General features: G+C 43.9%; 3 protein-coding genes across 6 annotated transcripts in view; 1 reads left to right on the top strand and 2 right to left on the bottom strand.

Moving 5' to 3' along the window:
* Window positions 1-11,241, bottom strand: part of LOC119164037 (uncharacterized) — a 38,252-nt gene extending 27,011 nt beyond the window's left edge. The window contains exon 1 of one of the 3 annotated variants that reach the window (XM_037416144.2): window positions 11,101-11,241. The gene's annotated coding sequence lies outside the window, so the exon portion shown is untranslated. The other 2 variants (XM_075870850.1, XM_037416142.2) reach the window with 2 other exon arrangements.
* On the top strand, window positions 10,670-12,320 carry LOC119164038 (WD repeat-containing protein 25). Its single transcript, XM_037416145.2, has one exon. It carries the CDS (start codon window positions 10,779-10,781, stop codon window positions 12,132-12,134), a length of 1,356 nt encoding a protein of 451 aa, XP_037272042.2. The 5' UTR covers window positions 10,670-10,778; the 3' UTR covers window positions 12,135-12,320.
* Window positions 12,321-12,835: 515 nt separating this feature from the next.
* LOC119164039 (uncharacterized) lies at window positions 12,836-26,686 on the bottom strand. Of its 2 annotated transcripts, none has more exons than XM_037416146.2 (8): window positions 26,525-26,686; window positions 25,632-25,729; window positions 24,634-24,759; window positions 23,839-23,961; window positions 19,040-19,183; window positions 16,196-16,279; window positions 13,854-14,066; window positions 12,836-13,090 (listed from the first exon to the last, which is right to left on the bottom strand). In XM_037416146.2, the coding sequence occupies exons 2-8, from the start codon at window positions 25,656-25,658 to the stop codon at window positions 12,947-12,949; spliced, it is 861 nt and encodes a 286-aa protein (XP_037272043.2). In that variant the 5' UTR covers window positions 25,659-25,729; window positions 26,525-26,686; the 3' UTR covers window positions 12,836-12,946. The 2 variants fall into 2 exon arrangements, with proteins under 2 accessions (XP_037272043.2, XP_037272044.2); XM_037416147.2 differs by lacking the exon at window positions 26,525-26,686 and adding an exon at window positions 26,392-26,516.

Raw genomic sequence — 26,686 nt, 5'->3', positions numbered from 1 at the left:
AGCAAAAAACAGCAGTTTTGTCATCAACCTGAACTACCGAACTAATTTGGCCACCAAACCCAATTCAATAAATTTTGAAATGAAATAACTCAGTGAGAAAATGGCAATTTTTTTCCGATTTTGACCACGATGGGGTTTTCTTCGAGTATGCACACTGATGCTATTGCATCAGTACATTGAGGCGCCCTAGATATAGCCGTAGCTTTACTTTGCAAGGCTGCATACCATGCCCATGCACGAAGCAACACATCAGGTTGTCTGTAGCGCTCATCATGTACACAAACATACTAGAGGCAGCACTTGCTTGGTTATTTCGTGGTTTATGCCGCAGTGTTTTCTAAAATATTTATTAGACGAAACTCAAGCCCTGCGATTGTGCAGCCACCATGGGAATGATGGGTGGTACACAGATTTGTCCTTTTGTGCTCATGGCTTCGAGTGCACTTGGAGAGCTTTGTTTATTGTTGTGCTTTGGATAAAAATTAATTGCTGCAAACTCTGTGAGCCGATTTGAATGGAAAGCCTAAAGAGTCAAGGTGGTGAAGCGGAAATGCTGAACTTCTGCCCACCTTTGTCTTGCAACAAAGCGCCTGCACGCCACATGAAGCCACACGGAGCCGAAAGAATAGAGCTTCGACAAATCAGTGCTGGTTAAAAAACTGCACTACACTCAAATATCACTATAACAAAGTTGCAACTTACACAAAAATAAGTTCTTTATGTCCAAAAATTTGTCATAAAGGATTTTTTTTAATACTATATCTATTGCAAGAATTTTTCATTTACTTTGTTACAATGAATATTTCATTATATCCAGTTTTGTTATATCCGGTTTCAATATATAGAGGTTTGAGTGTACAGTTACTGCAAAATACGAAGTTAGGGAGGAGACACGAAACAAAGTGGACACTACAAGCACAAACTATCAACTGAAGAAAAGGAAAAGATCATAAAAGTGATAGATCAGTTTTTTTATGAGGGGGTTAAAATTTTTCTGAATTGTCTTCAGCTGGTGATTAGAACTACGAGCTGTAGCAATGGCTCGCAGTTCTTTTCCGAAAATGCAGATTCAATTGCTATATGTGGCTTCAGATGGATTCGATTTTCGTCGGTGTTATAGACTGCAAGCAAAGGGGACTGCAGGAACCTTTTCACGCACTGCACAACCTTTTCAAACCTTTTCACGCACTGCACAAAGTGTGGGTGCAGCCCTATTTTATAAAAAAAAAACGCCAGTTTTGACCAAATCAAATAATAAGCCGAAATTGGAGAAGCCTTTAACATATTGGACGAGGGAAGTGCATGCGTCAGTTCAAGCTCCATTCTACTAATTCCAACGGAAATCGAAGCCACATATAGCAATTCAATCAACCCATCATTTCCATGTTGGCTGAAGTGCCATGCATCGCAGCTCTCACAGACACTTGCGCCAGATTTCCCTCTAGTGTATTATTGGGAAACTATGGCTCATGCAACAGATAGTACCGATCATCTCATCGTTCTCTCTCGGCCTGCTCGCACAACCACTGCTTTCATTCTCCATGCCATCGCATATCGGTAGCCTGCCGTAGCTTCATGTGACCGTGTATACCTGCCCTGTACTGCCCAAACATCCTGACATCTGGGAGTACCTGACATCAGGGCCGGCTTTGTAGACATTTCATGTACCTAGCCATGGGCTGACAGTAAAAAAATACTGTGATAGGCTTTTGTTGACAGTACATTACATTTCGAGGGGCCAAAAAATCCGAGTCTCAATTTCATGAAATTCTCAATTGAACTTTAGCCCTGTCATAACTTCATTGAATCGAGTTCCACCTGTAGGATGAGTGTAGTTGCCAGAGGTTCCTCAAGCGAGAGATTTCGTTTAGGACGATGCTGTTGGTTATACTCATACAAAATTCCGTGGCTATGCTCGTCAACAGGACATAAAGGGTTAAATTCTTTTACTGGTATACTGATCTTGTTGGGCCGAAACTACACATATGCAAGCACTACTTGGTACACCTTTTATAGAATAATATTCATAGCCTCAAATGTTCCAAAGGGAAGTCATAAGCTCTATATCAAATTAGTCCCATTAGACTATTTCTCTAACTTAATTAAAACCAGTAAAATACACCTACTGTAAATTCAGATGAAGTTTAGAATTACAAAAACAAATTAGCTCTAACTTTGATCACCTTTAGCTAGCAGGCCGACATTACATTAACAATATATACTAACAATACATTCCGTGCATGTTGACCTGTTCAAAAACATTTTTCAGGACTATGCATGAATGTAATCATCTTATTAGAGCATGCTATCAGCAGACCATGAATAACATTTTTGTACCTATATATTTCTGCTCTTTCTTTTTGTTGACTCCCATTTTTATTCCATCAGCTTTGCCCACTCTGATTGGACCTAGTGTATGAAGTATGGTATAAATAAAAATGATCGCCCACTCACTGCTTGACCAATCTCATATAGACAGTGCTGCCAAGCATACAGCACTCTGAAAACAGTTGCATGCTTTGAGAAGTCTTCTTGACCCACAACTATCATCGTCATCTGTATTGCTTGCATTCGCTCTTTCGAAAACTTTACACTTGCTATTAGCACTTCCTCAAGTCCAGTAACTAAGAGGAAAATTCAAGTAAGTTTCAATTTAGGCTTCAATTATTCAGCAAAATTCATAATAAGTACCCAATGTAAGCTGGAATTTTAAAAAATGCACAATTGAAAGAAACTAGCAAATCTAGGACATTGCTAATACCAGTTTCCCACGGGCAATTTTGGTTGTGATCAGGGCCGACTCAGCTTAAGCTTAATCTTGATCAAGTGATAATACACAATCACTTTTAATCACGATCAGGCTCTATCTAGATCCTAACGAGTGAGCCCTGCTTACCAAACCGACATTTGACCGACGTCTGCACCATCACGGTCCGAATTAGCCTTGCAACAGCAATAATTGCAACAGCAAGGTCCATGTACCTTGCAACAGCAATAATTATTGATAATGATTAAGAAATTTGACCTAGATCAACCCCGATTGTGATCAAAAGTGTCCCTGTGACATTTGTATAAGAGATTTTCCAGCTAACACAGATTGCTGCTCAATTTGCGATGGTTCCAATTTGCCATGGCTCCAATTTAGAGACCAAAATGCTTGTATTGTATGTGAAGCAGCCATAAAAGCTGTAAATTTGCTGGCACAGATTAATTTTTAAACATAGAAGCACAGACATTTCCAGCTGAAATTTACACCTCTGTAGGCAACTATAGAAACAAGTATTGGGCAAGTTTATTTCTGGACTACACACATTGGGTGATAAACCTTATACGATCCCACAAAATATGGCTGGTGGTTGTGTTTATTAATATTTCTCTAGTGATAAAAGTTATATGAATGCATGATTCAAATGTTGGATTTCTTTGCAGCTAAACACCAAGTGTTTATGTCCTTACCACCACAGAAGAGATCAGGCAAAAACAGACCCCATACATAAGCCGTAAACCACAAATAAAAGTACTTAATGACAAAAATTTTATAACATGCAACTGCTAACTAAACATGTTCAAGAAAAACAAGTTATATTATGCTTGAGATGCCTCCATAGAACTTAGAAAGCAAGTGCCACAAATCCAGTCAATATGTGTTAGATGTACCCACTGGTCAAACAGCATTATACTGTAAAACATACAACTGGTTTAGCAAAAATTCAGGAAGGAATCTAAGAAGGAGTCGATGAATTCATTATTTTGAATCTTTACTTTTGCCTTACCATTGCATTTGGGGATCACTTTCACAAATGTTTGATTGTTTTTACTGTTCCTTTGCTTCAAGCAATGTCAAAGTATTATTCAAGACTTGTCTGTAGTACATTTATGACAGTACACATCCAAGTGCGAGTTATTCCATTTTCTGCAAAAGAACGCGAACGCATAAAAATGCATAGCTGTTCTACATCGTTATCTTGCCACCATCGCATGCATTCTCTCAGAATACTCGCAAGAATAAGCAACAATTTCGGCATCCAATGATTTTGTCATCCAATAAAGTTGTCATAGTCGAACTTTCCTAAAGCCCACCTTTCAACTAAAATGGCAAGCTTTAATGGAGCCCTGCAATATTTATTCTTACTGCCATCTGTTCACGATCATGAAGCTCTAAAAGGAACAAAAGCTTAAGAAGTGCACAGGACAATGAACTACTAGAGACAGAGTTTTATTTTGGAACAATGTTCTTGTATATATAAAATATACATCATTGTTAAAACCAGAATTTAACACGTGACCATAAAATAAACAACCACGCAAGAGATAAAAACCACATGTGCCTTCTGTAGCAACGGATCGTGCATAGTTTTAAATGCCAAGATGAATAGCAAAAGAATAATAAAAATTGGCCCACAAAAACTGAAGTTATTAAAGTTGAAAGTTGACTACCCGAGCCTATAAGGAGAAAAAATGACATCACTGGTTGCTTCCAATCACACGTCCCATAGTTTCATATAAGGATATACAAAATGACTTGGCTCATGATGGCCATTGCACAGTGTATCTAGTATCATGTTGCAATTGCTCTCAATATATGATGCTTAAAAAGCAGAAACCATTTTGTATCTGGTGAAGCATAAGCACAATAAGCACAATATCACAATATCATAAGCACAATATCACAATATTGTGGCCTCGATGGGACCAAGAAAAACTTTGGCTGGGTTAGTAGGTTCATGCTATGGAAGAAATAGAGCACCAGTGGGTACATTGAGTCAGCGCACTCTGAACTCCAAAGGAACACAGTCGAATGCGCTCGTGTGCGACGGCTTTGGAGCTTAGCTTAAAGGGACACGAAAGAGGAACAATGACTTGGTTTAGATTGACAAACTGCACTCTGACAACGCTAATGCCATATGTTTCACTATCATAAGTTCATTATTAGCACAGAAAATCAAGGTTGAAGTTTCATTTTTAAATTTCGCATAAAAAATTTTGTGTTTGCATGCGGGTGAAACAAGAAATTTCAAAATATATTCTTGGTATTGTCGTGGCAATGGCTCCATAAAATTTTATGAAACTTCGTACACTAAGTCTATGGTGCCCAAAGATTACAATGCACTTTATTTTTATCAATTGTAAGCTACGTAGGACACAGTAGAGTCAAAAATTTCTTTTGTCACGGTGTTTGGTGCAGGAATCTTAAAGTGGCGTCGGCCCCTGCATTTTTTTCTGCGTGTGTTTTCTCGCTTACTAAGCATTGTGTTGCGGAAAGTGGCGTTTTTGAGATTGCAAAATTGTACTTTATACAGAAAAAATGGTTTGCTCTTTAGCGTCCCTTTAACAATGAATGCCGCCGCCTGCTTTTGGGGACATAAAATCGTTACACGACGAATGTTCTGTCGCTTTTATGGTAGGAACGAGAGGGAAAGAAGAACACACTTCATCGGAGCAGAGAGTCTGAAACAAAGCATCCTTGTTTCAACAAAGCCGTAGCAGGCCCAAGCTCTCACGCATCGTCTCATGGTTGCAGCGCGTCCACACGCTCCATAATCATACACTGGAAGTCACTTTATAACTGTTAAGTTCACAAGGGCGCATCCACCGGCTGGAGTGCGCTCGAACTCCTCAACTTGGTGCGCTGATTGAGACTAACAAAAAGCTGGCACGGTCTCGACACTTCTTGTGTGTGTGTCACTTCTCTCGTGCACGCATCATTGGTGCATTATTTTTTCAGCAAGAATGAACCACGCCAATGTTATGTACAACTTGTCTAGTCAAGCCCAATCACAACACTACCACTGTCGCATGATCGAGCGTAACTTCACAGGAGGTGGTTTCTCGATTCAAATAAATTATAGCGAAATTGTATTTAGCACTCGTACTTGTGCTGCAATGTCCCTGCATTATAAAAAAGGAACAAGCTTAATATGTTCCACAAGACTCAAGTAAAAGCTATTCTATGCAATAAAGCCATGAACAAAATATCTTTTGGCAAATGCAGCAAGACGGTCAGCCACTGACCAAAAAAAAATTGACGTTTCGTAGCACTTCACTAAAAATATGCACAACCACTATTATACTGAAAGACACCCAAATTTCACCTTGTGTACAGTCAAACCATATCTGGTCTACATATGTAAATCCTCAACAGCAACTTTCCACAAAGCAAGTTCTCCACAATTTACTCTGAGCCCCCCCCCCCCCCCCCCTCCCCTTCGCGGCTGTTTACTATCTATGGTTCGCCAAAAAGCATTAGCATTAGATCTACCATCACAACTCAAGAACACTGTAAACACACACACACACATAAGAAATAATGAATTAAATGTCTTTGCAGCAAAGGATGCCAGATTGGGTTCTCATGAATAAGCAGGAATGCAGCTCTTCATTGCGAGTGTGCGCGTACAGATATTCAACGGACAATACATCCGTTAATCATTGGCAACAGGTTGGTTGCGTTTCACTTACATTCATTATCATCATCATCATTCACGGCTCAACACGGCGGCTGAGCGCGTTGTAACCTCCTCCTCCCAATTGAGTGACCAGCTGAACCGTTGAAGTACTACAACGGCGGTTTATGAAATGAGAAGCAAAAAATACGCGCGCACGTATCCTCATCTCTCCAAAACGTGCAGCCAGCCGCTTGCGTGCGCTTCACAGGTGTTGCTCCGTTTTTCCGGCAGGTTTAACGCTCAGCGACAATTGACGCGCTGCAAACGCCCGGGAATAAAACCGTGCTGAACGGGCAAAGCGGCACGGGGCGATTTCCTGTCCAACGGCAGGAAATAACGACGGTTGCGCACCGTACAACTGGCGCCGCAAAGATATCTCCGCGCGCTGCTCGGAGGCGCGCGATCGGTTCTCGTAAATTTACCCTCGTACGGCGAATTCAAGGTTAGAGTTTCTTCACGACACGGCCCGCACGCTCAACTGACGAGCAGCGGAGAGTCGGCACGCGATCGACAGAGCACGCACACTACTCAATTGAGCGTAACTGCTACACAGCGCCCGGCAACGACACAGCACACGTCCTTACGATCTTGCACGCGTTTCGCCAGCACATCTTCGCGCGCAAGATAGCGAAAGCTTGCGGCATTTTCCGAAGCAGTGTCTTTTGCAAGCCGGCCTCTCGCAAGCCTGCTGCACGGCAGCATTTTGCAGCCTGTTGCAAGTGCAAGCGGAGGCTGCCACGGCGTTAGTGCGTTTGCAATCGGGAAAGCTAACCTTGAGGCCCGCCGATGCACCAGCTCAGCAGCTTAGCCGTAGTAGCACGGGCCCTCCCGCCCTCCGTGCGAGCTTGCGGACTGCCGTGCAACTCCCCGAGTGCGTCACGGCATCGCTGCACAGTTGGTCGGCTGCATATCGCCGCTGCACTCACTGGAAATAAATCGGCCTCCTCCGCGTGGGCAAGGGCGGTCTGCCGAGCAGTTGCAGCAAAGATATCGTAGGCGCGGTGGCTTGTCAACTTTCCGCCATCGAGGTTACTGTTAACTTTTGTTTTTCTTGTGCTCGCTTTTTTTTTTCCTGTGCGTTGCATTTTGTGCGCACTCGCGCTGAATAATACGCCAACGCGCTGCGAAAAATAGTTCCGATAGTTCCTCGCGCTTTCGACGACGAAAATATTTGAACGCTGTAGCGGTTAATTGCCTATACGTAGTGGCGTAGCTTACAGCTCGTAAGTTAATAATGAACTGTGGCACCGGGTGTATCGAGTGATTTCGATATCAGCTGTGTCTGAATGCGCAATGCGGACGAGTACAGAGGTGCGTGCGCTTAGTCAGGACTCGGAAGGTAGCCCGACAACTGTTCCTTTTGCACTGCCTACAACATTACTCTTTAAACATCGAATACCGATCATAGGTAGTTTCAGAATGCGCTACAAATTAAAGGAACTTGGGAGCGTTGCGACTAATCGTGCTGCTTGCGTTGATGAGCCTGGGACATCTAGCGTGATGTGCTTGGGACATCCCTCAAAAGAAACTAAACCACATGAAGACCGATTTGCCAACGCTCGGCTTTTTGTCGCATTTTAATAGCTTTAAGATACGCGCACGGGCTAATAACAAACTACTTTGATTGCGAAATACATACGTTAGCGCGAAAAACGGTTGCATCATTCTGTAAACAAAAGCACACATAATTTGCTTGCGTCATCACTATCCTCAATGACGTTTTTTATAAAAACGCCACAGTGGCGCTACTTACCAGCCTAAAATGGTATAGTGCGTAGAGTGATAGAGTTTCATACAATAATACTTGTATGAAACTCTATGATATAGTGCTAATTGCCGGCTACAAGGAAGTATAGAGTTAATATACTGACTGTATTAACTCTATGATGTATATTAACTCTGCATATTAAAAATTATGCCTGGAACGCGAGCCGCGAACGCGCCACCCTACCCTTGGATTTTACCTTCCGCCTACGGTACGGAAGCGGTCGCTCCCTGCGAACACAGCAATGCTCTCACAGTTGCCTCCGAGCAGCTGTGATATCACGTGACAAAGCGGTACGGTAATGTCACGTGACTATTCTCGTAGTCAGTTGCGTCGCTTGTTCTAACTCGCGTAATTGCTCCTCTATTTTTGTCGTTGCAGCGACGATCTTCATCTCATAATGCAAAACTCTTTCAAATTCTGCCCCCGCGTCGTCTTCTTCAATGAACGGTTCAATCTGTTCGTTAACTTGTCTTAGCGTCTGTGACACGCTCTGAGTCATCTGGTTTAGAAGCGTCATAAGTTGCGCTCGATCGGCGTCTTCTATCTTCTTATCGATTTCGCTCGTAAGCGTTGTCACATTTGCTCGAAGCGTCTTCCGCTTCTTCAATAGGACCTATTTATTCATGCTCAAAACGTGTTGAAAGAGCTGTTGTCTGTTTATGTGCGTCGCCAACAGTCGTCGGTCGTGGTCCTTCCCTCGACGGTTCTTCCTTGAGCCAGATACCGCAGCATCGTTGTTCAATCCGTCGTTGCGAATGGGGTTGAAGTCTTTGCGTCTGACCTCAGATCTCCTGGTCATGGCACCATGTTTCAGAAGGGCCAGAGAGACCACAGAACCGATACGTCTTCGATTTAGAGAACTACCCCGACAATTATCATAGATTCCACACTACCTTTATCTGATTTGTGTTGATCGCTAGCGCCACTTGTGGTGAACGACGCAACAACCATCGCCTTCTTTATTCTTGTGCCTGCCGCATCAGAACAAAAACAGCTGTTTTCACACTTCTTTCTTTTTAATTCAAGTAGTGTTGGTCACTAGCGCTACTTCTGACAAACAATGCAACAACCAGTGCCTTTTTTATTTAAATGCCTGCCGCTTCAAAAAGAAAAAGGCCGTTGCCACACTCTTTCTTTTTTTTCTAGTTTATTAGTGTTGGTCACTAGCGTCTCTTGCGGTGAACGGTGCAACAACCAGCGCCCTCTTTATTTAAATGCCTATCGCATAAAAACAAACACAGCTGCCATACTTTTTTGTTTTATTTGATTAATGTTGGTCACTAGCGTCACTTGCGGTAAACAGCGCAACAAACAGCGCCTTCTTTGTATAAATGCCTGCCGCATGAAAACAAAAACAGCTGCCACACTTTTTTTAACTGATTTGTGTTGTTCGCTAGCATCACTTGCGGCAAGCGATGCAACAATCAGCGCCTTTCTTTATTTAAATGCCTGCCGCTTCAGAACGAAAGCAGCTGTTGCCACTCTTATTTCTTATTTGATTTGTGTTGATCGCTAGCGCCACTTGTGGTAAACGACGCAAGTGGCCATTCTCTTTTTATTTAAATGCCTGCCGCATCAGAACGAAAATTGGTGTTGTCACACTTTCTTTCTTTCTTAGTCAATTAGTGTTGGTCGCTAGCGCCACTTGCGGCGAACGGCGCAACAATTAGTGCCTTTTTTTTATTTGAATGCCTGTCGCATGAGTATGAAAACAGCTGCTACACTCTTTCTTATTCAACTTGTGTTGGTCGCTAGCGATTAGTGTTGGTCACCAGCGTCGCCTGTAGCAAATGATGCAACAACCAGTGCTTTATTTTTTTAAATGCCTGCTGCCTAAAAACAAAAGCAGCTGTCACTTTTTTTACAGAGGTTTTTAAAAACGTTAATTTTTTATTGGTGTAGGTCGTTAGCGCTATTTGTGACGATAGGTGCAACAACTTGATATTTTGCATAGGATTCGTAAAAGTTGTGTATAATTAAAGACATAGCTTTCTCACAATTATGTTGCAGGTTTTGAATAACTCTCGACTGACACACCCCTATAAACTACAAACAAAACAACACTGTAAATATGACGACGATGATGATGATGAAGGGATGATTGTATAACTAGATTGATATGGCTGTACTCTTCAAGTTGGGCGGCGGCTAGTGCCACCTAGCCGTAATGATAGTGTTGGTCGCGAGCGCCACTGCGCGGCGCTTGCTCAAAACTGAAAGCAGGGCGACTCCGCTTGCAACACGAGTCATTCGTCAGGCATCTTAATAAAGGAGGCGTTGGCATAAATAACAATAGAGCTGTATATTAGCTCTATGTAAATAACTTAAGCAACTAGATTTATTCTGATAAAGTGCAAAAATTGACAAACTGTCGCACTAACTGAGAATAACAAATAAAACAAAATAATGCGTTTAACAACTATATTTCTGGTAAACAGGTGACGCGACAACTTGCACACCCCTAGTTTGGATTAAGGTTGTGTCCGAATGTTTGAAACATGGACCCTAAGGGGAGGAGGTTCGCAACTCATACGATTTAAGCGACATATACGTAAACATTGGCCATGTGCGATTCCGAGTCGAGCAGTGAAGACGGCGATTCAAGCGACTTCTTGGGTTTAAAAGGCTCAGATTGGGACGTGAAGCTGCATGAAGCGACAGAGAAGGCGTACGAATTCATAAAAGCCGACTTAGTTTTGCGTGAATCTGCAACTACACTCGCAAGCGACAGCATTGGCCCGAAGATCAAGTCCGAACCTCAACCGGCGAGTCGCAAGGAGCTGCACAGCACGCGACGTCCCAACGTAAAGCGAACTTCGGAAAGTACCGCGTGTTTCTCAGAAACAAAGCACGCAAAGCTAGAAACCAAGCAAGACGATTCCTTACCTGCCAAACATACTGCATCACCGCGGGGCGCCTTGGATACATCCCTGGTAATTTCCGAAGACAAGCGGACGAACGCCGCCGAGTACAGTGCGAGGGTGGTGACGCGCTCTTTTCGACGCTTCAAGGCGCACGACAAGGCGCTTGTGGCCGCTTCCTGGGCACCGGAGCCTTTCGGCAGACTTCTGCTGACCGCCTCTCACGACGGTCACGTCAAGTTGTGGCAATCGACGACCGGAAAGTGTGTTTACGACCTTCCCAGCGATGACGGCATCAGGAGCGCTCGCTTCGCGTTGTACGGCACAAAGTTCGTGCGCTGCGGCTGGGACCGGAAGACGGTCGTGGTGGACCCGACTTCGAACGCGGTACTGTTTTCGTGCACGCCTTGTCAGGGTCTCCCCACATGCGTGCGTTTGGACCCGTCGAGCGAGCCGAATTTCTTCGTGGGTAGCAGAGACGTCGCCGAGCTGTGGGACACGCGTCGAAGTCCGGCGGCAAAGGCCGTGCGGACTTTTCCCGTTCGCTGCGGAGAGGTACTCGACCTGCTGCCAATTCGCGGTGGTCTAGAACTGGCCTGCAGCGGCGACCTCGTCACTAGGGATTCCTGCGAAGCAGCGCTCTCCGTGTGGGACGTAGGTTCGGGCGCCCGGCTGTCGGGTCAGTTGTACCAGGAGCGATACACCATTCCCTGCCTCGAAAGTTTGTCGCCGAACACCATCTTGGCGCAGACGAACGGAGACTACATCGCCATGTTTCACGCGGATCGACCTTATCGGCTCAACAAGCGTAAGCGCTTCGAAGGGCACAAAGTGTCCGGTCATCCAGTTAGGTGTAGCGCGTCACCGGACGGTGCCCTTATCTGCAGCGGTGACGCGGACGGTGTACCGCATATCTACTCGGCGCGGCACGTGAACACGGTCGCCGTGGTATCGCTGCCGGGTGATAACACGCCGGCCACGCATCCCGACTGGCATCCGAGTCGGCCAGGCTTGTTGCTGATTGGTTGCGCGGACGGTCACGTCGACTTGTGCCATTAGCACTCGATACCTCTAACTCATCATTCACGGGACCCGATGTTGTGATATTTGTTGCAAATAGAAGAGGGGAAAATTGCGTCCTGTTCAGGCTCTTGATTGTACAAATTTATGTCACCAGTGCACATGTGCAACATGCTCTTACATAGCCTTGTTAAGTTATGGAAATAAGAAAGCTTTGCCACTGTCCATGTGTCACATGCTATTCACTGAAGAAGGGGGTGGAGCTCTTGGCCAAGCATGCCCCTTGCTTGGCCATTAAAACCATCACCATTATCATGGAGAAGGGGAATTTACTTGTAGTGGTACCCTAAAAACTGACTAACACTGCCAGGTTCAGATGTGCATATGTATATAAAAAGTGGGCGGGGGGGGGATGACCACAGCCCCAACTCAGTTGTAGAGAGTATCATGCAAAGGTCGCAGGTTCGAACCCTGCATTTAGCGAGTTATCTTTTCGTCCACTTTTCTTTCTTCATATTTACATCACAATCACAACAAATGACACGTCCCTAATTTTTTCCTGGCTTTGGGGTCTGTTCTACTTAACGCTATCCTCTTCAGCAGCGGAAACAGTGTGCGTGCCCAACAAACGCTACCCTTGCGTACCCTACTCTGGGACCGCCTTTTATTGCTGTGAATGCAACAATTGATGGCAAAGCAAAGATATTTTTGCTCGCATTGATGAACACTAACAATCACAGTAAAGGCTCCGTGCAGTTTTATTCTGGCAAATAAATAGCATAATACTAGTGTCAACACAGGATTATTTTTTTTCCCCTTTTTGCATGGTTTGGTATTGGAAAAGCTGTTTTTCAAATGAGTGTCTCTGTGGTGCGCTGTATGGAACTGCTATCACCCGCACAATGTTGACTGGAGGATCGACCGCAACACAAAGACGCCTGGGTTCCCTTGGAAGGATGAGACCGTCGCCGCTCGCGCGCACGCTCTTCCAGTACCTGCATCAAGGTGTCGAGGTTCAGCAAAAATGCCATCACAGTAGTAAACTATTCACACACCTGCTGACGTTAGCCCTTTGTGAGAGTGCGCAGGCACTCTTACACGAGACTTACTTTTGCCATTGCTGTGCACTAGTGGCAATAAAGAGGCAAGGAACACTTAGCTAATGGTAACTTAGACATTCTCTTTTCGTAAAGTTCTCACATGTTACTTCTGGGTGAAATATTTTGCCGCACACTATCACTTTTAATAAGGCAGTACTGCGTTTAACCAGACACTTAATTAGGGGAATTTCATAATACTTTTTAATTTTTCAGAATGGGCTTGCCATCATCAGATTTCATGAATAAATATTGCATGACTAACTCTACAGTAGTTTTATAATTACACTGAAATAGAAACTAATTTCCATCAAGATTCATATAATTCCACTTGATATAAATTGAGTTGTCAGAATCTTGGCATAAAATTGTACTAACTTCATGCATTCATGGATGGTGGATCACAATGCATGTCGCAAAGGTCAGAGCCTGGAATGTACAGTCAGGCTCAATATAACAGATGACCACATGCCGTAATACATTCAATGCAAGATTAGCTCTCAGGCCAATATCTGCTCAGTTTTATGCCACTTTTATTGTCCTCCGTGCATGGTCAACTAATCCAGTAGTAAATAGAGAGCTGCCTTGATTACTGACCAACCCTTGCAGCAAATAAGAGCACGTGCATGTTACCCCAGTCTCAGAAAACGTAATTGCGCACCTTGGCCATGACAGCTGCACTGATGTAGTCGGGGAGGGGGCCGTTGCCGTCCTGCTGCTGCGGGGGTGTCGTCTCCTCGGGCGACACCGAGTACACCATGGCAGTGGGTGGGAATGTGGGCATGGGCACCCGGATAACCCGTGCTTCCGGAGGAGTTCGCTGCGACCGGCTACCCAAGTGGCTTCGAACCTTTTCCTGAAGCTCATTGGGAAGCTGTTGTGTGTAGATAAGCATGCAATTAGAATGTGAGAGAGGCTTGCAAGGAAGTCTCCCTGCCCCCCAATGTCGAGTTATGGACCAGCAACCAGTGTAGAAGCATAAACACCAGTTGAAAACAAAAAAACTGTTCGTTACATACGGAAGCACGTCATTGGCTAATCCGAGACACATTGACTGTCTGGCTTTAGCTAGACCACACCATAGTGTGCTTTCCTTCCTTCCTGAACTGCATAAAACAATTTAGCCCCTATGAGAAATCAAACTTTAGCTGATAGCGTAGTAAATCTGCACCTATCCTCAGCTATAAACCAACAGCTGAAAGTGGGCACAGGTTATACGTGACAGTAGGAGCACTGCTACCACGTCACGATACTAATGGACATGAACAAGCATTAGAACATCTCAGAGCTGTACAATATGTTCAACAAGTAAAGTGTGTTGTGTTAATGGAGTATCATCACTAACACAAACACTGTAAACGGGGTTCTAGCAGAACTTTGTGAATAATTTTGTGCCCTCAAAGCAAGACTAGAGCAATGATGTTCAACAAAGAGAATATCACTGTTATATTGCATCAGCATACATTCTAGAACTGTGTTGCTGTAGGCATATTTTATCGAAGGCATAATGGCATTCAGAGCACTTGCGCCGTCTTGTGATGTCGGACTCATATGATACGTATGTCGAAATCTTGGTGTCGGAAAAATAATTTAGGTGTGGACACTCTCCGCCCGCCACAAAGGAGCGCCCGTCCAAGTAATGTTCGCCTTCAATACACGCGCCAGCCGCAGTTTCGTGGGGGGCGCTGCGACATGGGGGTTAAGAAACCTATTGCGAAAAGGCGAATGCGCGTTTTTCTTCATTTCTTTTATCACCTCATTTCATTTTTTTTTTTTTAACAGAGCATGTTAGCAACTAGAGCAAGGAATGCATACTGTGTTTCTCGCGACCGTGCCGCGTCCTGCTTAGAGCGCGTAAGCAGTCTTTCTGCTCGCTGACTTCGCACGTGCACAACGTTGTTACGGATGCTACGCACGCAGCTCGTCTTCTATAGTACGTGCGTCGGCCACGGTTGCGTGGGAGGCGCTGCAACATGGGGGCCGAGAAGAGGAAAGAGGCGAACATTATGTGGCCACGCCGTCGAGCAGAGTGTCCACACATAAATTATTTTTCTTACACCGTGGTCGAAATAGTGGCGTTCGCAAAGTTTGTCAGACAGCATGCATGTCTCGCACAATAGCACGACAACGGTGATAGTGCAGTGATAATAAACCACTGGTGGAGAGTGATGTATGCATGCATGACGCTGAAAGGGCTCAAAGTTTCACAATAAGTGCGATGTGGATCACGCATCCACCCTGATGGCCGTACCTTGCAATGAATGTTTCCTTTTAAAAGGGTTCTGCACCACTTTTTGAGCACGGTCAGAAAACACTGCTGATCAGTAGTAGAGGCTCGTGAGAACACGCAAGTGAAACTTTATAACGAATATGCGACCTGGAACTTACAATTAATTCTCAAACTGAGCTAGAAGTTGCCCCATTTTATCTCTATAAAGGATGTCATATAGCCAAAGTCCACAGTGATTGGATGATTTCAGCATCGCGAGCAGCACAGTGGCAGTGGCCGCCATAGAATGCCACTAAGTGGCCGGCCCCACGTGTTCTCGCAATCACACTGAATGTTAGCCGCACGCTTGAAGAAAAAGAGAAAGTGCTCATGGCCGTGATGTGCACTGATGAAGGCACTGGTCTTCTTGCCTCCTTGTCATGCTACTCTCTGCGTAGATTTCGGTGCACTCGCTAGGATGAAACGAGAGAAAGCACTTGAAAGACGAAACGAATTTCTAACTCTGCTCATACTTGAAGGATTCCAAAAATTTTTGCAGCAGTCAATTCATGAGGCAATAAGCTCTTTTAGTGATCCCATTCGATAATTACATTAAAAAGTGTTGCAAGACCCCTTCAATTCCACAATTGCCTGATTGTCCATCACACTTAGAATTGCTAACCATTCACAAAGCAGCAGACAAGCTAATGAGCTAAGGACGAAGAAAAGAAAACGAGTCAGTGCACAATACGGCCTTTTTAGTATGGGTACAGCCGAGATGAAAGGCATCGTACCGTGCTGTACTTGGAAGCTACAAAGCTGGAAGGCTTGCATTGTAACAGCTGCACTGCCACGTTGCAATCGTTCCGGTACTGCTCCTGCAAAGAGGTCACACAGAAGCCAATCAATTGCGTAACACAGCGTGCAGGCAACCGGATAAAAGTGGCATTTCAAAACTTGTCTGGTCACATGAGCAAGTTCTCGGAGCACACTAATGATTTGTGAACTATTACACAAACACCTATCACATGGAAAATAAACCAAAAAACAACATATCAATAAACGTACAGCGACCACCAAAGGAATTACAACATCTTTGTCTACCCAAAAGCTGATACTTTTCAATGCACACTAGACTGAATACTAGACTGAATTACAAAAAAAAACTCTCGTTAATTCAAACTCACGTTTTTCAAAATTCTGTTTAATTCGAAGTATTTCTGCAGTCCCGTATTTTGAAATTTAAGTTTCAGTGGATAATTTGAAGTGGCGGTCAGCACAAGTCCGGTTGATTCGAAAACTTTGGTTGCAGTGTGCCAATTCCCGGTTCCGATTTTGCCGCAAATCCGCGGAAACGACGACTCATTAGTATTGCTAAAGTACTCACTCACTCATTAGTATTGCTAAAGTACATTGCCACTAGGCAATGTACTTTAGCAATACTAATGAGTGAGTGGTAGCTGAAGCACCCCTGTTTCGCTACTTCCAGCACCAAAAATGAAATTATAAAAAACGGTCTCGTTATCGACTGAAATATGAGCCTCTGGAAAACAAGACATGCTTCACTGCTATACACCAGTGGCGCTCAGGCAGCATGTTGCATGCTTCTCACAATGTCATCACGTAACAGATTAACTATTTTTTCTGGGAATTTAAAGAAATTAATAAAGGAGAGTGCGGAGAAATCCGCGATGTATGCAAACCTCCAACCAGTTGCTCCAGCAATTTGCGCACTTGCACTGCTGGAGGAATTCTTGCCTGCAATGTCTACTTCAAAAATTGGGCCAAAAGTGTTAATGGTGAAGTTTTCCAGCCAAAACGCATCGCGAATTTCGTCACAGTGTCCATTAAAAAATTCTTTATTTTACCAAAAACAATGGACGAATGGTCGCATCATCACGTGCTGACGCAGCGAAAAGCAAACGACATGCTTCCCGCATGTCACTACTGTGTTGCAGTGAAGATGTCTTGCTTTTCGCAGGCGCGCATTTTAGTTGATAACCGTTTTTCTCTTTTTTTTTTTTTTCGGTGACAGCGATTAGGTCCGGGATTCTCCCTCGTTTGCAGCAAAACTTTGACCAGGTATTGCTAGAAAACATAAGCTTTGGAGCCACAAACTTGATGGCAGAGCAAACTTCCAGCCCTGAATAATTTAATTAATTACAAGATTCTTACATCCCATTTTTTGTATGTTATGAAAATTCGAAAAACCCCTTAATTCGAAGATTTCTTACAGTCCCGGTGACATGAATTTACCGAAGTTTAACTGTACTATAGTGAACAGTGTTAAATTAAGGAAACTTCAAGGCACACTTAACTTGTTCTAAGCCACATCCGAACTTCATTTAATTAGGCTGGCATTCTGTGAGAACCGTGGTAGCAACATACAGGATTACACAATCAAATTTTAATGAAATGAGAATGCTCGGAAAAATTGCCCAATTTGTCTTTTAATGCTTTCATTACAAGCAGTCATCTACAAAACAGTGACCTGCATGTCAGGCTTATCCTTTAGAACAAATGAGTTTACGCTGCTTTCCAGGAGGTGCAGAAGTACCTATCACTCCTTCTGCGCTAGTCATATTAACAGCAGAATAGTACTGCGGCATTTGTTCCGATCTCGATGAAGCTGAATGCCCAATTATGAATGTGTCATTAAGAAATGTTAATCCAGACACACATGCCACTGCAATTTCCTGCCCCACTTGCTCCATGGCTGTCACTCACACCGAGAATAACTAGATTAAAAGAACAATAAATAGAATTTTTTTTGTATTAATAAGCTACCCTTTCACGATACCAAAAATATTCATTGATAGTTAGGATACCCTCTAATGCGAATTCTGAGCGCAGCTTCACATTGGGGCAATGCAAATTGTGTTTGGAGTTTCGGCTATCAGAACTTGCAACAACATGCCACAGGCCACACACCACACGGTGCGTTGAAGGTGTCGCAAAAAAAAAAAACACTGACAGTGCTCCGGTGCTATGCACACCTCTGTGCGGTGTAGGCGTCGCCAACCAAGTGAAACCCCATAAGCCCCGCTACGACAAGCCATAGTGCACGTTCCAGCCCTACTTGCGAACGAACTCCAACTGAGGGGCCAGCACGCGTGACAGGAGCGAAGCGAGGTTAGAGGCCAGTAGCTCATGATGTTGACAGACTTTGCACTTGTGCTCTTTTGTTCTTATTCACTCTATGGGTTACACTGATACCAACAATGGCAACACCGCTCGACGCAGAAGCAAGCGTCTAAGAGCTGCACTCTAAAACACCCCCCCTGACGGCGTCTACTAGAGTCTACATAGTTCCTAAACAGTAAAATAACAAAGTATACAGTCTTCTCAGGCAGCCAGAGACTCAACGTGCCAAGTTTCAGAAAATTTAGTTGAACCAATTTCACCAAAATATGAAAAAGCATGTGGAAGCTCGTGGCGTTGCTACCAGAGGTTTTAGCAGGAAACTTAGAAGTGAGACTTTTGACATTGTTTCTCTCATTTTGAAATAAATTTACATTGGTGATAATGATAACACTAAGAGTTTACGGGGTATAATTTATTAGTCTAACCGAATGTACTGCCTAACTTTTGTGCACCTTTAATATATAATTGCAAGACACACAACGAGGCACACTCACGTTCTCCTCACGTAGCTGCGCCAGCGCCAGCTGTGCATCAACGAGTCGCGTCGTCAGCTCCTGGAGGTCACGGCTCAGCGCATTCTTTTCCGTCTCGCACCGGTCGACCACCCGTAACAACTTGTCTTCCAGGCCCTGGTTCACCTGGGAAACACAGGTCACCAGGATAAGCAAAACACAGGTCACCAGGATAAGCAGGTCACCAGGATAAGCACAGGTCACCAGGATAAGCTTCTGTGGGCTGTGTGCTTGCTCTCACCTATCTTCCTTTGTAAAAATGCTCTACGGTAGTATATCAAGCGACTGCCCCCACCTGAACAAGCACCCTCTGCAACTTTAATGCCGTACTCACCCAAATTCATTCGTACCCAAATGCTTAAACAAAAAGTCCATACCCTTTCTTTCTTATCCTCAACAATTTTACAAGTTGTTGCAGTGGTACGCAGCAGTTGTTGCTGTGGTCAACCAAACACTTGGCAGACCAGGGCTGTAGATGCACACCATGCTTCAGCCAAACCACGTTTCTTAGGCGAGCAGGCAGCAGCACTGAAAGGGACACAATCGAGGCATCCCCAATAAAAAGGTTGGCAGCCAGTGTGTTGGTGCTCCATTACAAGATATGAGTGAGAAAGAAGCTGTCCTTTTGAAAGATAGCCTGTAGACATGTAAAATTTAAATTGTGTGCTGCCCATTTTTCTGTACACTAGGTTCGACACATGTTCACATGCTCTGGCGTGTTTTTACTGTTTGGGTCAGTGCCGTTTCTGGTGCATGCCTAAAATCAGCTTGAGTCGCTCATGATGAATCGCTAGTTTTGCCATGTGTCTATTTATGTTACGAAATTGCCTTGTTCGGCAGCCTACATAAATCAGCGCGGTTTCTGTTAAATAAACAATTGTAAGTTGGCACCTGTGCCTGTCAGTTTGTGTCTTCACTTTGGCATCGTCCTCTTTGTGTCTTGCCTGTTTTTCCTTAATTATTGAACCAACTAGCTCATCAACAAGTTCTATTGAACTCTACAACATTGGTGCCCAGTGGTTATCTGTTACATTTTCCATAAAGTAAGGCTACGACACTTTCTAAGTAATGCAGCCAAACGTCGCAAAATTCTGCAAAAACACAGTCCCGTGAATTTATGATTACACATGAAAAAAAAAAATTGGTCTACAGCTTGTGCTGGAAACAAACAATGCAGATCGCTTTTCTAGAAGCTGCCAGCCTCTAAGATAATCCACTTCATTGTCATGTAATGGAAACTGAAATGGCAGTACAACAATGGGCATTGTCTCCACCCGCTTTATATCGAAAGGATCCTTGAAATCCTTTCCCTTCAACATTTTGTTGGCAGCACTACAAAGCATTTTTGCTTCAGTGGTTTGAGACAATTACAAATATAAACATAAATATGTAAGCACCCCAGAGTACGATTCAAGGTACAACTTCAACAAGCCGTCTCATTGTGAAAAGCAAAACATCCCCTGCACTAAACGGCAGGCGGTGCCGAAACATGGCAGATAAAAATTTTGACCTTTACGGCAAGCCAGGGATCTTGAGGTAACAGTGGGGCAGCTGTCAGACAGAGAGGAAAACAAAGCTCAACGGAGAACAGCTGTTTACATAATAGGCCGGTATGAGTATGACAAACTTTTACTATCTGTGGCATCGAAATCTGCCGAACCAAAGTTGCCTTGAGATTTGTCGATGCTGCCAGCATTGCATATTTCTTGCACAGGTTCAGCAGAACCCACAGGAATACATCAAGCTCTACAAAGTTGCAGTGTGGAGCTACAACGCCATCTTGGGAACTTCAGCAGCACTTTTAGAAGGAAAACCTAGTTGCGGCAAAAAACAAGCAAAGCTACAAGAGCAGTGTTCTTTTTTTCCATTGGATGACACTACTTGTCCAAGCATGCACCAAAATGGGAAATTCGAATTTGAAATCATCGATATTGGACTACGGGTGCAGACAGGAAAGTTTTGAAGACAGAATGCATATCCAGCCATCAGCAAATCCAAGTCTAGGCCAAATTTTTTTCAACTATAACTCATCCTTTCTGAGAAATCCACATGTCTTCTGTAGCTTAAAGTATCAGAAATCAGATATTTATTACTCCATTCAATGCTTAGGGGCAATTTTACCATGTTCGATTGGACTCTGAAATTACATTACGCAAACCCTTCCACTAAACTGTTCTACCATGTCGCTTGCAAACACACACAAACACAAGTAAATGAAAAATAAATGCAACAAGTATATGGACACAAATCAATCCCAGAGACAATTAGGCCAGGAAATGTTTAGGGGATATCAAATTTTGTATCTCAATCTGGTGTGGTAAATATGACACAAATTGAAATTAGTTGAAAGGAACTGTCTACCGTCCTCCACTGCTTTTCTGTTTTGTGTTGCAATAAAAACCGTATCATCTGAAGTCTCTTAACCTTGCAACAGTTTCTCTGGAAAGTGTGTAGAAATTTTTTTAACAGAATATTTCGATCTGCGTCTCCTTCAATTGGTTGGATGAATGTCCACAACACTGGTCAGTGGAGGTGATGACAATTGTACTGGTGGTGAAAGTCGAAAGCTGAAACCCCGAGCGGCTTTCGCAGGCTTCATCAAGTTTTGTTTATTAGTAAAACAAATACCTTGGTGGTCGTTTAAGGCACGTACACACTTTTTTGCTGTTCTTCTGAGCGGCGGCGAACGCCGCGCTTGCGTTTATGCGCCATTTACAGGCAGGCATACAGGCAAGCAAACAGACTGCTGACAGCGCCACTGGGAGCGTTTTTGAATGCGTGAGAAAAAAAACAACAAAAATTAGTCTCTGGCGCGACCTAAAGCTGCCTCAAGAGCGGAAAATACATTTTAAGTTGTACGTGTTTGTTTTCAAGCAAAAGAAACCAATCAACATGCGGGGATTTCTAGCCCTACCAGTAGATTGACCACATCGCTGTTGGGTGACACTAGCAGTAACTTTTTGCCCACTTTCGAAATCAAGTTAAAACTACAATTCGTTTTTTATAGAACGAAAGCATGCTCGTTGCTGCCAATCTAATAAATGATCGCATTTTCATCACAGTCAGACAAATTCTTTCGAGCAGTAGACACTCTCTTTGAAGAGGACTCTTTTTATCATCCTTTTTATCAATGGGATCCAAACCCACAACCTTTGAAATTTTGAGTGTTTGAATCCCGCCGACAGAAAAGGTAATTTTTCATCCACTTTTGTTCACTTCAATTAATGTAATAATTACTACACTACAGTGATAGACAACAAGTGGCCTTCCCTATGCTATCCTTGGTTGATTTGTCCGTTAAATTTGTTGGGTTGTGTCTCACGAAGAGCGCTTTGAAAAATTCTCCTCCTTTCGTTCAATGCTATGAAAGAATCAACTCCACTCACATTTCTGCTCTTTGACTTCATAAGAATGTGTGCAACAAACTATTCTGACAGTCCATGTAATATTTTTCATAGTATAGCCTAGCATAAATAAATTGTATCATGTTACGTCTTGTTATCTTGCATTGTATTAGCAAGATAAATTGATGTGTAATCATGTGAATGTACATATGTGTCAATGTAAACAACGGTTTATGCATGGGGTATATTGATTTATAATAGGTGCTATAAAAGAATCAGTTGGGAAATCATTTTTGAATTAGTATGTTATCTTCATGTAATAATTTTTGTAATTACAGTCGACTCCCCATAATTTGAAGTCGCCTAATCAGAATTATTGGTTAATTGGAAGTGGAGTTGGGGTCCCATCAGTTTTGCATGCAGTTCAACAGGAAGAAATTCTCGGTAATTAGAAGCTAGAGGTCTAAAATTTCGGTTAATTCGAATTTATTTTCAATCAAATTCCCGGAGGAAATCGTAATGTTTGTTAAATTTCCTGTTTTCGAAGTGCTAAACAACAATGCGTGTGCGACTGGCAGCCAAGGACATTGCAGTTGACCACAGCGCCGCAGCTCGAAACGTCAGCTGATGGCATCGCAGTTGCATGCAGCGCCCCAGATAACGAAGTGGCTGCTTCGGCGGTTCCGGTTTCGGGCCTCATTGTTGATCTCGTTACGGTTGTGTGCAGACTCAGCGTTTTCACATGCGACGAAGCTCCACATGCATTTACTATGGCACCAAGTGGTGCAGATGATAACGCATCTTGTACAGTGGGGAAAGAAGACACATGTGAGCTTGACGTTGATGGTCTACTACCAGCTCTCGGCGACGTCCCTTTCGAGGAGTACATTGCCGCCGACAGTTCGGTATAAACGTGCGGTGCACTGTCGGACGCCGAGATCGTGGAGATGGTTCGGCGCAGCAAGCCTAGTCATGAAACGGAGGTTGACGACGACGCCGCTGCAAGTGAGCCACTACCGCGGGCTTCTGATGTAGCCGCAGGCCTTGCCCTCGCGCAGCGGTTTTTCACTGCTGAGAGCAACGCCGAGGAAGCATTCGGGCACATATACAGCCTGCAGGACTTGCTTTCTGCTGCAAGATTCAGCAAACAGAAGCAAACGGCAATCGCAGATTTTTTCTCATAAACTGCTTTGAAATAAGTGTACTTTTCGTTCATTGTGGTTAATTAGAATTCCGCTTAATTCGAAGTTTTTCGCGGTCCCCGTGAACTTCATATTAACGAGAGTCGACTGTATTTCCGCCTTACTGCCATGTGCATGTACAAGTCACCAGGGCCTTTGTCGGGCCGTTCTCACGGCTTCTAGCCTTGCCAACCTTCCAGTTTTGTCTGGTAAACAGAAAATTTTAATTGAACAGAAAGAAAGTGCTCGCACCCACCTTCTGGAGCTTGCGGTAGCCATCTTGAAGCCTCTGCCACCTGTCTTGGCAGGCTTCCTGGCGGCAGGGGGCGTTGGGCTGCAGAGGCTCCGGGGGCCTGCCTTGCGGGGGACCCTCTAACACCTGCATCAGCCACGTAAAACGACAAAAATACATTCAGGCCGATGCATCACAGTCACAGTGATGACATGCATGTCAAAAACCAGACTTTGTGTTTGTTTTTTTAATTAGACACGAGTCAACAATGACCTATAACTTTACACTTGCTCGCAAATCCTGATGAATGTAACCCTGTGACTTGTATACACACACAACATGTGAAACGTACGCGATGGCATTCAGATTCCTGTAGCCACACCATCATAATTAAAACAACAAAGCTGTAAATAGGTTGAGCTACTTTAGCACTTGTAATATTACTTGTGTGGTACGGTAAAACATTTGACAATAATTTTTTTCTTTTTGTTCCGTTTTTTTCTTCTTTATGTTATGCCACAATATGCCAGTCTCCCTTATATCCCATTGGGTCATGTCTATTAGCATTTTGTATGCTCTAGAACTTACGATATGCTATATTCTAGTGCAACATAACAAGGCAGGAAAGGCACCACACAGATGACTGCAGCACAGCAGCCGATAGCCTCCTTCACTAAAAAAATTGTTCTAGTTGTGCACTTCATCCCATTCTTTACAAGCAGACTATTGGGCTTACGACCACAGTCTAGAGTGCACCCATTGGCGCAGGCTTGTGTGCACCGTTTTTGAGGATGAAATGTTGCAGTGTAAATCCATTACCTGCGTCTCCATGCGGACAATGTGACAATCTCGCTCCAATAACTGCCGCTTCAGAGCCTCGATCTCCTGATGAAGGTGCAGGCTGTTGCTGCCGCTCACACAGCTTTCACACACACAGCCGCACTCCTGGAAACACCAGGCACAACGGATCACTTCTTCGCATAGAAACAAAAGTGTCTGGCGTAAAAGATGATGTCTAATGTCAAAAAGGCTGCGCACTTTCAAGCATCTTTGAATCAAACAAGAATCATCATCTGGCTTGCTCACATTTCCTTTCCTGGAAACTTCTGTTACAGTTTGATATCATAATAATAATAATATCTGCCGCTTCGTCCCCCAACCACGCTACGATTATGAGAGACAACGGATTGAAGAGCTCGGGAAATTTTGACCATTTCGCATTCTTTAACGTGTGCTGATATCCCCCAGTACAAGAACCCTGGCATTTAACTTCCATTGAATTGACTACTACAGATAAATTTTCGCACCCTGTATGCCATGGCGAAAAAAGATATATGAGGGGGGTAGCATGGGTCCAGTGTGCCACCCCTTGGTACTTTAAAAATGAACCTTAAATTCTGGATTGTTCATTACAACAAATATGGAACAATTGATACTGTAACTGGGAGGACTCCATGTCCTCAGTAACTTTCAGCCACATTCCATCACACGAGATTCCAGTGACACGCACCAATGTACGACAGCCATAACACTGGCTCGTTGAAGTTCCACCACTTATTTTAACTTCACTCGGGTTGGAAGACACGATACCCTTATAAATGCCATAATCAATGCCACTGAGTGAACGAAAGGTGGAGCGAATTTCAGAAGCGAAACGGTGACAATTATGCGACTGTATACAGAAAGTATTCGCACTACTTAATCTTCATGCAAAGTAAGTGTGGTGTTGGGCAGCCCTTAACCAACTGTGGTGGTGTATATTTGATTAAGGCCTCTCTTAGCGTTCACACGTCAAAAAATTCAGTCGAGTTTCTTACCTGACAGACGCACTTCATGGTACTCATCGTGGGCTACGACATTGCTGTGGGCAACTGCTCGCTTAGTTTTTCAAGTGCCCCGACCTTCCCTTCAATGCCTGCAAATGGTATGTTTCAGACACGTACAGTCACGCTCTTCTAAGCAGCTCAGAGGTATGCTTCGATTTTCTAGATTTGCGGCAACAGAAAATGCAATCCTTCAAATGTGACACGCTTACACTATCTGAAAATGCACTTGTCGTACAGTTGCACTATAGTCGATTGCAACCCACGAATAAAATGCAAGCTCCGCCCAGAGATATCGCTTTCTCGCCCACTGACACTCCATCCCCAATCACATTTACTCATTCAAGTGACGAAGTACTCATCGGTTGTAGGTGCTCCTAAACAGACACTTGCTCCTGTCGCTGGCAGTGTGTCGAAAACTTCAGCGTCTCGGCAAACTGAGTTATATATTGTGACATCGACGCTGAGCCAAAGGTAACATTTTAGGTTGAAACATCGAGCAATAACTCGCGGTTCGAAATGAAATCAGCTCGCACGACTTTCTTGCGTATGTGATTGACAAACACACCACGGTTTCGCGGCGATGCTTCTATTTATTCTTGTGTTGTAACCGACTATGGTCAATATATATAGGCAAGATCTTGCAGTACTCAAGATGCAGAGATGAAAAAAAAAACTACAAAAAACATGGAATTAACAGAGACATATTGATCTGTCTAAGCAAGATATGAAACTCAGCGTGTTTCCTACTTACGTATGGAAGACGCGCGACGTCGGCTAGGAAATAGCGCAAAGGCAAGGCCGAAAGAAACCGAAGTTTCGTGTAAAGAAACACGGATCTCTTCTTCACTCGCGATCACAAACCGAAACAAACAATTCCGACTCACGTCTGCAAGGAGAGGCTGTGGTGTGTCCGCTCGAGACGATCTGGCCTCCTTTCAGTACAGCGTGGCAAAGCAGCTAAAAGCGCATTGCTTGAAGCAGAGACGAAACGAATGCGTAAGACGACTTCGTCACTCGGTGCTCTGCTGTCACCAACCCATAACGTC

The sequence above is a fragment of the Rhipicephalus microplus genome, chromosome 8 (genome assembly GCF_043290135.1).
Source record: "Rhipicephalus microplus isolate Deutch F79 chromosome 8, USDA_Rmic, whole genome shotgun sequence".
Lineage (NCBI taxonomy): Eukaryota > Metazoa > Arthropoda > Arachnida > Ixodida > Ixodidae > Rhipicephalus > Rhipicephalus microplus.
This window is presented reverse-complemented; position numbering and strand designations above follow the sequence as displayed.

What these genes read in the sequence shown, in the direction of transcription:
- LOC119164038 (XM_037416145.2), top strand. Translation starts at nt 10,779, where the DNA reads ATGTGCGATTCCGAGTCGAGCAGTGAAGACGGCGATTCAAGCGACTTC.
- LOC119164039 (XM_037416146.2), bottom strand. Translation starts at nt 25,658, where the DNA reads ATGAGTACCATGAAGTGCGTCTGTCAG. An exon ending in TTGTCCGCATGGAGACGCAG is followed by an intron (nt 23,962 to 24,633) that starts GTAATGGATTTA and finishes TGGCTGATGCAG; the next exon opens with GTGTTAGAGGGTCCCCCGCA. An exon ending in CGCAGCTACGTGAGGAGAAC is followed by an intron (nt 16,280 to 19,039) that starts GTGAGTGTGCCT and finishes ACCTCTTTGCAG; the next exon opens with GAGCAGTACCGGAACGATTG.